We start from the raw sequence: 12,916 nt of genomic DNA, 5'->3' as shown, positions 1-12,916 counted from the left end.
TGCGTGCGTGCGTGCGTGCGTGCGTGCGTGCGTGCGTGCGTGCGCGTGCGCGCGTGTGCGTGCCCAACCTTGAGAAGCGGGGATCCCCAGGATCTCCTTGCTGAGACGGGCGTACTCCTCGGCCGGGTCCAAGCCCGTCTGGGTGTGCAGAGCCTGGTCCACCTTAGCCAGGACGATCTGACGCAGGTTGAACATCCCTGAGACCCCCGGAGAACATCACAGACCACATACATACAGGCTTTATTAGGAATTGGAATTTTTTTTAAACACAGCTTAACGTGTGGGTAGCGCCCCCAAACAATTTGCCAAAATCCCCCAATATGCTTCTGTTGTATGTATATATATATATATATATATATATATAAAAATGTCCCCCCAATAATTGTATTGCTGCTACAAAATATTTACTCATGTACACAAGATGTAATAAAGAAACCTTACAAACATTACATAATGTCTTTGGCCTACAAATATACAAACTTGGGTCAGTGCTGACTGGAGGAGTCTGATTTCACCTTACCAGAGTAAAAAGTGATAGCATTATTGCGAACGCATGCGCAGTTACCCACTACAGACGGTTACCAAAACACTCGCCCACCTGGTATTCCTAAACGTAACCTCAGTAAACTATGTCTAAACCTAACCTTATTCCTAAACGTAACATCAGTAAAACTATGCCTAATACTAAACTTATTTCTAACCTTATCCTCAGTAAAACAAATACAAGAACACAAATGGGGGTAGCGTGCTTTGGGGCGAGACTTTCGGTTACCGCAGCTGCGAGTGAACAGACCATCTCCCGATCTCCGTGGAGTAATTAAACACCACAAATGACGTTCACACTAACACCCTGGAGCGATTTAGAAGCACTTTATAAGAAATCTAACACTTATGTTGATTTAAAGTTAGTACAGTTAGTTAGTTAGTGTTTTATTGTCGGACATTCATCATCATGGCAGGTTATAATATGACAGCCCCTCTTGGCCGCCGTATCGGCCCGTTCCGACCCACAATGTAGTAATACTGAGTGCCAAAGCATATACCCTGTGCCCTTTTTATACAGTACCAGGTAGGCCAACATATTTGCATTCCTATGGGTGATGGGCGCTACACTGAATGGACTCGGGCGTGGGCCGTGGCTCTGTGTGAAACGGATGATGGCCGTATCGATTGACGGATGATCGCCGCTATTGTTCTCGAGGGGCTGGGTTCACACCTTATTCAAACGGCGCGGAACACCTCAGCAGTAGCCCCGGCCCAAAATTGGGACGTTTGCCAGGGTTGATAAACACTGGTCTAAGCAGCAATACTAAAGATGCCAGTTTGTCCCTTCAGGATAACGCCCGTGCAATAGGGCAAGTGGAAGCTGGTGTTCCGTTATGCAGCCAGAGTGGCAGCATCATTTGGTGTCAGCCCTGGTACCATTTACAAACTTAGGACCAAGTTATGTTAGACTGGTGAAGTCAACAGGCAAGACAACAACCCAAGAAGACCGGTTCCTCCCCCTTGCTTCACTGAGGAACCATAGATTTATAGGCAAAATTTGCACAACGGTACCAAAGACAGATGTCAAAGTCACAGGCCCCATGCTCAGGTGCCAGTCACACACCTGCCTGAAAAATGGTAGCAGGCCTGACACAAGCTTCACTTGCTCTATTGCACAGGCCTTATCCTGAAGGGACAAACGTGGCATCTTTCCATGGGAGCAGTGTTGCTGCTTGGAGCATTACAACAAAGTTGCAAGACCCATGTCCAGGTGCCAGGCAGTCACACACCTCTCAGCAGGCGTGTGACTGGCAGGTTGCTCAGAACAAGAGATTACCAACAGAAGCATATTGGGGGATTTTGGCAAATTTTTGGTAGGCGCTACCCACACCTTTAGCTGTGTTGCTCATTCCACGAATGCCCGATCTTTACAAGCTGTACCTCGTTGTAAAGGTGACTAATCAACAATAAAATAAAATAAAATAAAACACACTACCATCTGGTATTATTGAAGGGGAGAAATAATGGACCATAGTTAAGTTTCCGAACTTTTTGTGGGCAGTTTACTATCAAAATAATAATCTGTACATTGAAACTATAGGATATACCAGGTAAACAATGAACCTAGCATCTAAATAACATGCTATCTAAACTTTGCGGTCGAGAAAAAAAAACATGCCTAAGTAACAAAAAGGTGAGGACAAATGACCACGGTAAGTCTGCATAACTAGGTGCTACGGTGGAGTCTGAAGAGAGGCGTTTTCAGATTGCACAGAGTGCCATACTAAACGTGCACATGTTAGCTTTCCTCTACGCCACCACATGACAGGCTTTGTTGGGGATTGGAATTGTTTGAAAAAAAAATATTTTCTTTTTGCATTAACCCATTCAATCCGGGGACGCATCTGTGTCACTTTAGATTTCTTTGGCTATTCAAAAATAGCAGATATACAAGCTCATAACACGGCACTATGAGCTTGTAGATCTGCTATTTTTGGAGAAAAAAAATAACACTTTTGCCAATCTTTGAATATATATATTATTATTTATTTTTTAAGCGACAATTTTTAACTCATATTACAACTTCTGGGGGGTCCCTGGAACAAAATATTTCGAGATGGGGGTCCACGGCCAAATACATATCATTTTGGGTGGTCGTTGATATGAAAAAGTTTGAGAACCACTGATATTATAGCAACACATTTGTAGAATCCCCCCAGAAGCAAAGATTTGAGTTACAAATGTTTGCTTGAAAAAAATATATATCCTAAGATTTGCACAAAATCTCCAAGATTTTCCCCCCAAAAATAGCAGATCTACAAGCTCATAGCGCGGCACTCGGTGCCGCGCTATGAGCTTGTAGATCTGCTATTTTTGAATAGCCAAAGCATAGCCGAAGACGTACCGGTGTTGGCGAGGCGAGACTTGATGAGTTTGTCCAGCAGGTGGTCGGGGATGGGCGCTCCGCTCTTGTAGTGTTTGGACATCCTCTGGAGAGGCTCCTTCTCCCACACCCAGTTCTCTAACATCTGAGACGGAGCCTCCACGAAGTCCCGCTCCACGTGGGTCCCACTGAACATGGCGTAGTCCGCCTGGAACACACAAAAGACACACCCAGTTATAAACTATACTGAAACATGGTTACGTTTACGCTTGCTTTTCAGGACGAGGGCAAGTTCCAATAGCCTGGTAAACCCTCCCTCCGGAAATCTTATTTCCATTTGATTCCAGAAGTGAGTCTGGCCTGAAGGCTTGTCTGGGCGTTTCTAGCCCGTACACCAAATGGACGAGCCTATCAGCGTCGTCGCTCATCGTTCTGTGATTGACAGCGACAGTTGGCCAATCAGGTGGCGAGTTCGAGTGAGCCCGAATGAAGCCGAGTGCAGCCTGAGTGCAGACGACAAAAGGCGAACGGCAGCCATTGTTGTTTGTGCGAGTGCCTTCACTTCTTACTTTCGTTTATAAAACGCTCTCAAACTTCTTTTTTGAGGCACGTAATTTACTTATAAGATATCGTTTGGATAGAATTTAGTTGTTTAACTTCATATATGTGGTCAATTAATCATGACGGAGCCTATTTAAAAATAAAAATTCAGAGAACCGGCAGGGGCGGGCAGTGACACGCATGTATCCGAATAAGGCAACCTGTTTTGGGCATGGCCATCTCAAAAGTCCCGTTGCGTCACATTAGTCGCAGAGGTGGTAAAAATGCACTGCAATTGGCGGAAGGGGAAAAACGATCATTGGCTGAAGGGGTTGTCAGTCAACGGTATTACTCCCGCCCAACTCCAGCCCACAGCCAATATTGCAGAATGGGCGATCAGGCCAGACTCACTTCTGAAATCAAATGGAAATGAGATTTCCGGAGGGAGGGTTTACCAGGCTAAAGTTCCAAGACGGTGCATTTGAATTTGCTGAAAAAAAACGGGCTGACTTCACCGTTCCCTGAAGTCAATTTCTTTGGTACTTTTTGTGAGATCTGACGTTCATAGTGACAGAACACTGTCAAAAAACTAATAATAATAAAACAAAAAAAACAGCAGTCTTGCTAGACGAGATCGAAATCTCGAGATTTCAATCTGGTCTAGCAAGACTTATTATTATTATTATTATTTTTGGTTGCATAGTGTTCTGTCACTATGAACGTCAGATCTCACCAAAAAAACAAACAAAAAAAAGCTATTAAAATACGCGATCTAGCGCAAGGCCTATTGGCACACGTTTTAACACATTGAGTGCCAAGAACGCATACATGCGTTATTTGCGTTCTTTTGAATCCATCACTTGTGTGCCAAGAACGCATTGATGCGTTTAAAAAAAAAAAAAAAAAAAAAAACACAAGGAGATATGATTTTTTGAAGATTTAAACTCCCATCCACTTCCTTGTTAACACATCGGGTGCCAAACACGGTCTGAACCGTGTTTGCGCAGAGTAGCGGTCCGGTGCCGAACACGGTCCAGACCGTGAAATATGTCTTTTTGTTTTTTTCGTTTTTCTCCACACGGGCGGGGCTAGAGCAGCTCTGGGAGTACCCATTGTGATCTTGAGAAGGATAGGCCAGATAGATCACCGGAAAAACAAAAACATGGCTGCCATCCACTTCCTGTCTATTTCCTTCTTTAAAACACCTATATCTCCGAATCTGTTTCCGGTGGGGAAAACCGGTCATGCGCGATGCGCGATCCCCCCCCATTGTAACTCGCGAGTGAAATGTTATCGTTCCAGGCTGTAGCCAGGGTCATCGCGCAACATGAATGGATGTTTTTTTTTACATGGATTTGCTCCTCGTGGAGTCTAGAGCTTTAAACAGCAAAGCGCAGTCAATGGGGAGAATGCTGGCACCCAACGTAAGTTGTTATGAAAAAATGCTGGCACCCAATGTGTTAACTTAAAACTTAAAAATTCTGTATCTCGGCTCCTGAGTACTTTTTTTTTCTCAATGAAAAATCTCTGGCATAAAACAGCTAAAAATCTGAAATAACTCTGGCATTCAATGTGTTAAGCTGTGGTGGACCCAGGATGGAGTTATGACATTTGTCTACTGTACCATTCATCCTAAGATATCATAACGTCATAGAAAAGGTAAGAAAACCTTAGTCCAAAATTCCCCTTTAATGTTATGTACCTGAGCACAGAGCTGGTGCATGACGTGTCCATATATATATGTATATATGTTTATATAAATGTTATATACCTGAGCACAGAGCTGGTGCATGACGTGTCCATATATATATGTATATATGTTTATATAAATGTTATGTACCTGAGCACAGAGCTGGTGCATGACGTGTCCATATATATATGTATATATGTTTATATAAATGTTATGTACCTGAGCACAGAGCTGGTGCATGACGTGTCCATATATATATATGTATATATGTTTATATAAATGTTATATACCTGAGCACAGAGCTGGTGCATGACGTGTCCATATATATATATATATGTATATATGTTTATATAAATGTTATGTACCTGAGCACAGAGCTGGTGCATGACGTGTCCAAACTCATGGAAGTACGTCTCCACCTCGTCGTGCTGCAGCAGAGACGGAGCGTCCGCCGTGGGCTTGCTGAAGTTAGCCACCATGGCGGCTACGCTCATCTGTCTGTTACCGTCACACAGCAGACAGCCTGGCTGCAGGCCGAAGCACGCTGCATGGCCGTACTTACCCTCCCTGAAACATCACACACACGTTTATTAATATTATATATTATAATTACATTTATTATATTAAAAGGAGTACTTCACCCAAAACAATATTTATTTTCTATCAATTACAAACCCCATGAAGTCTTTTTTTTGTCGCATTCCTTCTTTTTTTTTAAAAAAAATTTTATCCCAAGATTTTGTAACCCATATTTTTTTTCACCCAGTGCCAATTGCCTATGTAATCCTGGGCGCTACTCTCCCTCTGCCAGCCTAGGGAGAGCCCAAGCTGAAGCTCATGCCTCCTTCAATGCATGAGGAGCAAGCAGGCCGCTTCTTATCACCCGACACAGGGGGGAGTTTCCCTGGTTAGACGTAGCGCGTGGAAGGAACACGTTATTCCAACCAGTTTTGTCGCATTCCTAAGCCAATAATTAAATGACGGCTGTGGCATTCAGTGGCGGTAGGACTCTTTTAGGTCCTTCTGGCCGATCTACGCAGCCACGGCTTTTTTCTCTGTTCTGGCCCCACAGTGGTGGAATGAACTCCCCACTGATGTCAGGACAGCAGAGTCACTGCCCATCTTTCACCGCAGGCTGAAAACCCACCTCTTCAGGAAACACTAACCTTCCTCTTAGCCTTGCCTACTTGTTGTCAAATTATTTGTACAAAAGCTCTTGTTTTATTGGATCTTGTTTATTCGATACACTTATTTGTTTTAGCTCTTGCTCATTTGATCTTTGCACTATTCGTCTCTGTCTGTTTAAGAACGTAGGTAGCTGGGTGGGGGAGGGATTCTGAAGTTGAGGTTGTGTTTGTCTGAAATCAGGCGTGACGGACCGACAACTTTTAATTCAAGTCGCTGTTCATGTCACAATCGTTTCCTAATAGTAGGCCAAAGACTAAACATCTTTTTTAAACTTTAAAACAACCATTTCTCTTGTGGAGGATCAGGAAAATGATCCTCACAATGTGTATTTCTCTATACTCTCTACTATACAAGTAGACACACACACACCTGGGGAACAGGTCGAGGTAGAACTGTCCCACACACACTCCAGAGGCTCGGTCGGTGACAGAGTAGAGAGTGACGTCAGGGTGCCACACGGGGGCGCCATCCACCAGGCTGAAGGACAGACCCAGCAGCTCCTGTGTAGTAATAAAGGGTGAAACAGTTAAAAGAAGGGATTCCACCTCTAAACACTTCCGGGGGTCATTTTAACAACGTACTCTGACAGTGTTTAAGTTGCTTGATTCAATATTTCGATTCATTTTATATTCATCGGACACGCCCCCTTCCTATATAAACCCATTGACACTTCAAATTCCATTGTAACCATGTTAGATTCATAGACCATTGGTTCTCAAAGTGGGGTCCGGGGACCCCCAGAGGTCCTTGGGGGGATACGAGGGGGTCCACAGCAAAATTAGTTAAAATAGCTTCACAATCATTTGAACCACTTTAACCTGTATACTTTGGCTATTCAAAAGTAGCGCACTCAGTGCCGCGCTATGAGCTTGTAGATCTGCTATTTTTGTAAAATCGTTCTGCAAATCTTTGAATATACATGTATTTTTTAAGTGAACATTTGAAACTCAAATCTTTGCTTCTGGGGGTCCCTGGAACAACATATTTTGAGATGGGGGTCCGTGGCCAAATACATATCGTGTTGGGGGTCCTTGACATGAACAAGTTTGAGAACCGCTGATATAAACAACACACGTCTCTGATTCTGGTGATCCATATTGTCTTCTTTTTTTTTCAATTACTATTTTCATTTTATGTTATTTTCAAAAAATATATTTTTCAAAAAAAGAAAAACACGGTTCTCAATTACTGAATGAATCAAAAAGGCAGCAGTCCTATTATACCTGATAGATGTCCAACAGACCCTTAGTCACCACCTCCATGGGGAAATACTCCTTTAACTGGTTCTGATCCACTGCATACTGAGTCTCCTCCACCTAGAGAGGAGAGGAGAGGAGAGGAGAGGAGTTATTGAAACTGCAGTGATGGAACTTGCACAACACATAATTTCACCTCCTTTTTACGCCTGTGATGTTACAATGTGATTGACTGGGTTTGCAGTTTTATAAAACCAGTCAGTTCACAAAGAAAACCAGAGTAGATAAGAGTAGTGGCGCCTGTATCTAACCTGGGCCATGAAGTATATAGAGCAGTGCTGCCTGTATCTCACCTGGGTCATGAAGTATATAGAGCAGTACTGCCTGTATCTCACCTGGGTCATGAAGTATATAGAGCAGTACTGCCTGTATCTCACATGGGTCATGAAGTATATAGAGCAGTACTGCCTGTATCTCACCTGGGTCATGAAGTATATAGAGTAGTTATGCCTGTATCTCACCTGGTATAGAGTAGTACTGCCTGTATCTCACTTGGTATAGAGTAGTAATGCCTGTATCTCACCTGGGTCATTAAGTATCAGATAAAGTAGTACTGCCTGTATTTCACCTAGTTCATAAAGTATCAGACAGAGTGGTACTGCCTGTAGTTCTACAGTATTAAGTGTGACAGATAAGAGTAGTACTGCCTGCATCTCATCTGGGACCCAGATTCTGGGTCATGACGTATTGAGTAGTACTGCCTGTATCTCATCTGGGTCATGAAGTATAGAGTAGTACTGCCTGTATCTCACCTGGTATAGAGTAGTAATGCCTGTATCTCACCTGGGTCATGACGTATCAGATAGAGTAGTACTGCATGTAGTTCTACAGTATTAAGTGTGACAGATAGACTAGTACTATTATATGACTCATCATTGCACCATGTATGAAAACCTTAACTTGCCATCTCCCACAGTAAGACGACAGCAGCACTGGTTACAGTTCATCTCTACATGCATCTACTTTAATTACCCACAGTATCTCAAACGGTATATGAATCATTTTACTTCTAGACACCAACTGAGACATTGTGCACAAGTTTACTTTGATGTTCCAAACGTATCTAATTCAGTTTCCAAAAAATCCTTTAGGTTTAAAGCTCCTTCTGACTGGAACAACCTACCTGTTCATATTGGGTCAATATCATCTGCTCAATTGTTTCAAACGGCGCTGTCCTCTCACCTTGAGACTACCTGCTCATGTTTTCACTAATTATCACTAACAGATCTATGACACAACTATTCATGAATGTGCTTTGTGTATTGTTGTTGTGTTATTGTTGTATGTTTTGTCTTGTTTTCCCCCCTTGATTGATGTTGTTTTGTTTGTTTCTTAAATGTATTATTATGTATTCTGTAACTGCGGAGCCCCTTGAAAACTAGATGGTTCATCTCAACGGGTTATTATTATATCCCAATAAAGAATTTCAATATATACATATATATATATATATATATATATATATATATATATATATATATATATATATATATATATATACATATATATATATATATATATATATATATATATATATATATATATACTGCATGTAGTTCTACAGTATTATGTGTGACATGTAGAGTAGTGCTGCCTGTAGTTCTACAGTATTAAGTGTGGCAGATAGAGTAGTGCTGCCTGTAGTTCTACAGTATTAAGTGTGGCAGATAGAGTAGTGCTGCCTGTAGTTCTACGGTATTAAGTGTGGCAGATAGAGTAGTGCTGCCTGTAGTTCTACAGTATTATGTGTGACAGGTAGAGTAGTGCTGCCTGTATCTCACCTGGGTCATGAAGTAGCGTGTGTCCCAGGCGTGCAGCTCTCCATCAAAGGTCACGCTCCTCTTCTGACACTCCTTCTCCTTCAGCCTGAGGAGAACCTTCCTCTCCTCGTCTCCTAGAGGCTTCAGCTTACGAGACAGCTCCTCTGAGGAGAGAGGAGACCACACCTTCATCACTATGCTCTTCCTCCTCTTCCTCTGAGGAGGAGAGAGAGGAGAACACACCTTCATCACTATTATCACCTCCTCTTCCTCCTCTGAGGAGAGAGAGAGAGAGAGGAGAACACACCTTCATCACTATTATCACCTCCTCTTCCTCCTCTGAGGAGAGAGAGAGGAGACCACACCTTCATCACTATTATCACCTCCTCTTCCTCCTCTGAGGAGAGAGAGAGAGGAGAACACACCTTCATCACTATTATCACCTCCTCCTCCTCCTCCTCTGAGGAGAGAGAGAGGAGAACACACCTTCATCACTATTATCACCTCCTCCTCCTCTGAGGAGAGAGAGAGGAGAACACACCTTCATCACTATTATCACCTCCTCCTCCTCCTCCTCCTCTGAGAGAGAGAGAGAGAGAGAGGAGAACACACCTTCATCACTATTATCACCTCCTCCTCCTCCTCTCCCAGAGGAGAGAGAGAGGAGAACACACCTTCATCACTATTATCACCTCCTCCTCTGAGGAGAGAGAGGAGAACACACCTTCATCACTATTATCACCTCCTCCTCCTCCTCCTCTGAGAGAGAGAGAGGAGAACACACCTTCATCACTATTATCACCTCCTCCTCCTCCTCTGAGGAGAGAGAGAGAACACACCTTCATCACTATTATCACCTCCTCCTCCTCTGAGAGAGAGAGAGAGAACACACCTTCATCACTATCACTATTATCACCTCCTCTTCCTCCTCTGAGGAGAGAGAGAGAACACACCTTCATCACTATTATCACCTCCTCCTCCTCTGAGGAGAGAGAGAGGAGAACACACCTTCATCACTATTATCACCTCCTCTTCCTCCTCTGAGGAGAGAGAGAGGAGAACACACCTTCATCACTACTATTATCACCTCCTCTTCCTCCTCTGAGGAGAGAGAGAGAACACACCTTCATCACTATTATCACCTCCTCTTCCTCCTCTGAGGAGAGAGAGAGGAGAACACACCTTCATCACTATTATCACCTCCTCTTCCTCCTCTGAGGAGAGAGAGAGGAGAACACACCTTCATCACTATTATCACCTCCTCTTCCTCCTCTGAGGAGAGAGAGAGAGGAGAACACACCTTCATCACTATTATCACCTCCTCTTCCTCCTCTGAGGAGAGAGAGAGGAGAACACACCTTCATCACTATTATCACCTCCTCTTCCTCCTCTGAGGAGAAAGAGAGGAGAACACACCTTCATCACTATTATCACCTCCTCCTCCTCTGAGGAGAAAGAGAGGAGAACACACCTTCATCACTATTATCACCTCCTCTTCCTCCTCTGAGGAGAGAGAGAGAGGAGAACACACCTTCATCACTATTATCACCTCCTCTTCCTCCTCTGAGGAGAAAGAGAGGAGAACACACCTTCATCACTATTATCACCTCCTCTTCCTCCTCTGAGGAGAGAGAGAGGAGAACACACCTTCATCACTATTATCACCTCCTCTTCCTCCTCTGAGGAGAAAGAGAGGAGAACACACCTTCATCACTATTATCACCTCCTCTTCCTCCTCTGAGGAGAGAGAGAGAGGAGAACACACCTTCATCACTATTATCACCTCCTCCTCCTCTGAGGAGAGAGAGAGAGGAGAACACACCTTCATCACTATTATCACCTCCTCTTCCTCCTCTGAGGAGAGAGAGAGGAGAACACACCTTCATCACTATTATCACCTCCTCTTCCTCCTCTGAGGAGAGAGAGAGGAGAACACACCTTCATCACTACTATTATCACCTCCTCTTCCTCCTCTGAGGAGAGAGAGAGAGGAGAACACACCTTCATCACTATTATCACCTCCTCCTCCTCCTCTGAGGAGAGAGAGAGGAGAACACACCTTCATCACTATTATCACCTCCTCTTCCTCCTCTGAGGAGAGAGAGAGAGAGAACACACCTTCATCACTATCACTATTATCACCTCCTCCTCCTCCTCCTCTGAGGAGAGAGGAGGAGGAGAACACCATTATCACCATTTCTCCTCTAGTCCTCCTCTCCCAGAGGAGAGAGAACACATTAACATGTGAAGAGGAGACACCAGACATGATGATGTGAGACACAGACACAGACAGAGACCAGTGGTTCTCAAACTTTTGAAGCCGTGACCCCCCAAAATAATCCTATGTGAACTGGGGACCCCCCCCCCCCACCCCCACCCTGATAAGCACTTGGAATTGTAGGAGTTGGGGCATTTTGACTCGGTTCCACAGATACATTTTGTGAAAATAGCAGATCGACAAGCTCACAACGCGTTGTGAGCTTGTAGATCTGCTATTTTCACAAAGTTTGCCTCTTTCTTATATTATTTGACAATGTGGCCAGTGTTTGACCAGTTTTTATAGCATAGTTTGTTGATTACTTTTGATTTAGTATTAATGGTCTTTTACATTTCATTTATATGTATCTATGTATTAAAAGTCCTTAACTCTCTCAGTGCCAATGAAAAAATATATATATTGCGAACCATGCCAACTTTTTTCCTTTTTTTTTTCAAAGTAAAAAAAAAGTGCTTAGGAAGCGAGATACAGCCTTTTTCAGTTATAGGTTAAACAAAGAGTGGATGGAGCTGCAAATCTTCAGATAATAATATCTTGGGTTCTGAACACTTTTTTTTTATTTTATTTTTTATTTTTTTATTTAAACTCGGGATTTCTCGTTCTGGCACTGAGGGTATAACCCTAAAACTCGGGATAACTCGGGGTCTGGCACTGAGAGAGTTAAAGTGTCACTTTACTGTCAAAAATCATGTGACGACCCCCTGGGGGTCCCGACCCACATGTTGAGAAGTGAGAACCACTGTGTTTAGTGTGTTATACTACTTAGACTGTGGTCCAACAGTGGAGCAGTCACTCACCCAGGAGACCTTATGTGTACTACTAGAGGATCACTCACCCAGGAACATGGAGACCTTCTTTATGTGTACTACTAGAGGATCCCTCACCCAGGAGACCTTCTTTATGTGTACTACTAGAGGATCCCTCACCCAGGAGACCTTCTTTATGTGTACTACTAGAGGATCCCTCACCCAGGAGACCTTCTTTATGTGTTCTACTAGAGGATCACTCACCCAGAGACCTTCTTTATGTGTTCTACTAGAGGATCACTCACCCAGGAGACCTTCTTTATGTGTTCTACTAGAGGATCACTCACCCAGGAACATGGAGACCTTCTTCCCAGACTTGGCCATGTTCATCTCCAGGACAAAGTCAGCGTGGGTGGAGAAGCCCAGCAGAGAGCTCTTCTGAGCACGGAGCTCCACCAGCTCCTTCAGGATGCAAGAGTTCTCCTGGAGAACACAGAGGAACCAGGAGAGAACATCTGAACCATGTATACCAACATAAAACAAGTTCTCCTGGAGAACACAAGAGGAACCAGGAGAGAACATCTGAACC

General features: G+C 43.6%; 1 protein-coding gene across 1 annotated transcript in view; it reads right to left on the bottom strand.

Moving 5' to 3' along the window:
• thop1 (thimet oligopeptidase 1) overlaps window positions 1-12,916 on the bottom strand; it is a 37,750-nt gene that overhangs the window by 3,183 nt on the left and 21,651 nt on the right. Inside the window, exons 7-13 of the mRNA XM_080431185.1 lie at window positions 12,675-12,810; window positions 9,325-9,467; window positions 7,511-7,603; window positions 6,657-6,787; window positions 5,465-5,666; window positions 2,891-3,077; window positions 69-197 (exon numbers count right to left, since the gene is read on the bottom strand). Of these exons, the coding sequence (XP_080287311.1) occupies window positions 69-197; window positions 2,891-3,077; window positions 5,465-5,666; window positions 6,657-6,787; window positions 7,511-7,603; window positions 9,325-9,467; window positions 12,675-12,810 (1,021 nt within the window). The remainder of the gene's footprint in view (window positions 1-68; window positions 198-2,890; window positions 3,078-5,464; window positions 5,667-6,656; window positions 6,788-7,510; window positions 7,604-9,324; window positions 9,468-12,674; window positions 12,811-12,916) is intronic.

This window comes from Gymnoscopelus braueri (assembly GCF_963280865.1).
Source record: "Gymnoscopelus braueri genome assembly, chromosome: 6".
Taxonomy (NCBI): Eukaryota; Metazoa; Chordata; class Actinopteri; order Myctophiformes; family Myctophidae; genus Gymnoscopelus; species Gymnoscopelus braueri.
This window is presented reverse-complemented; position numbering and strand designations above follow the sequence as displayed.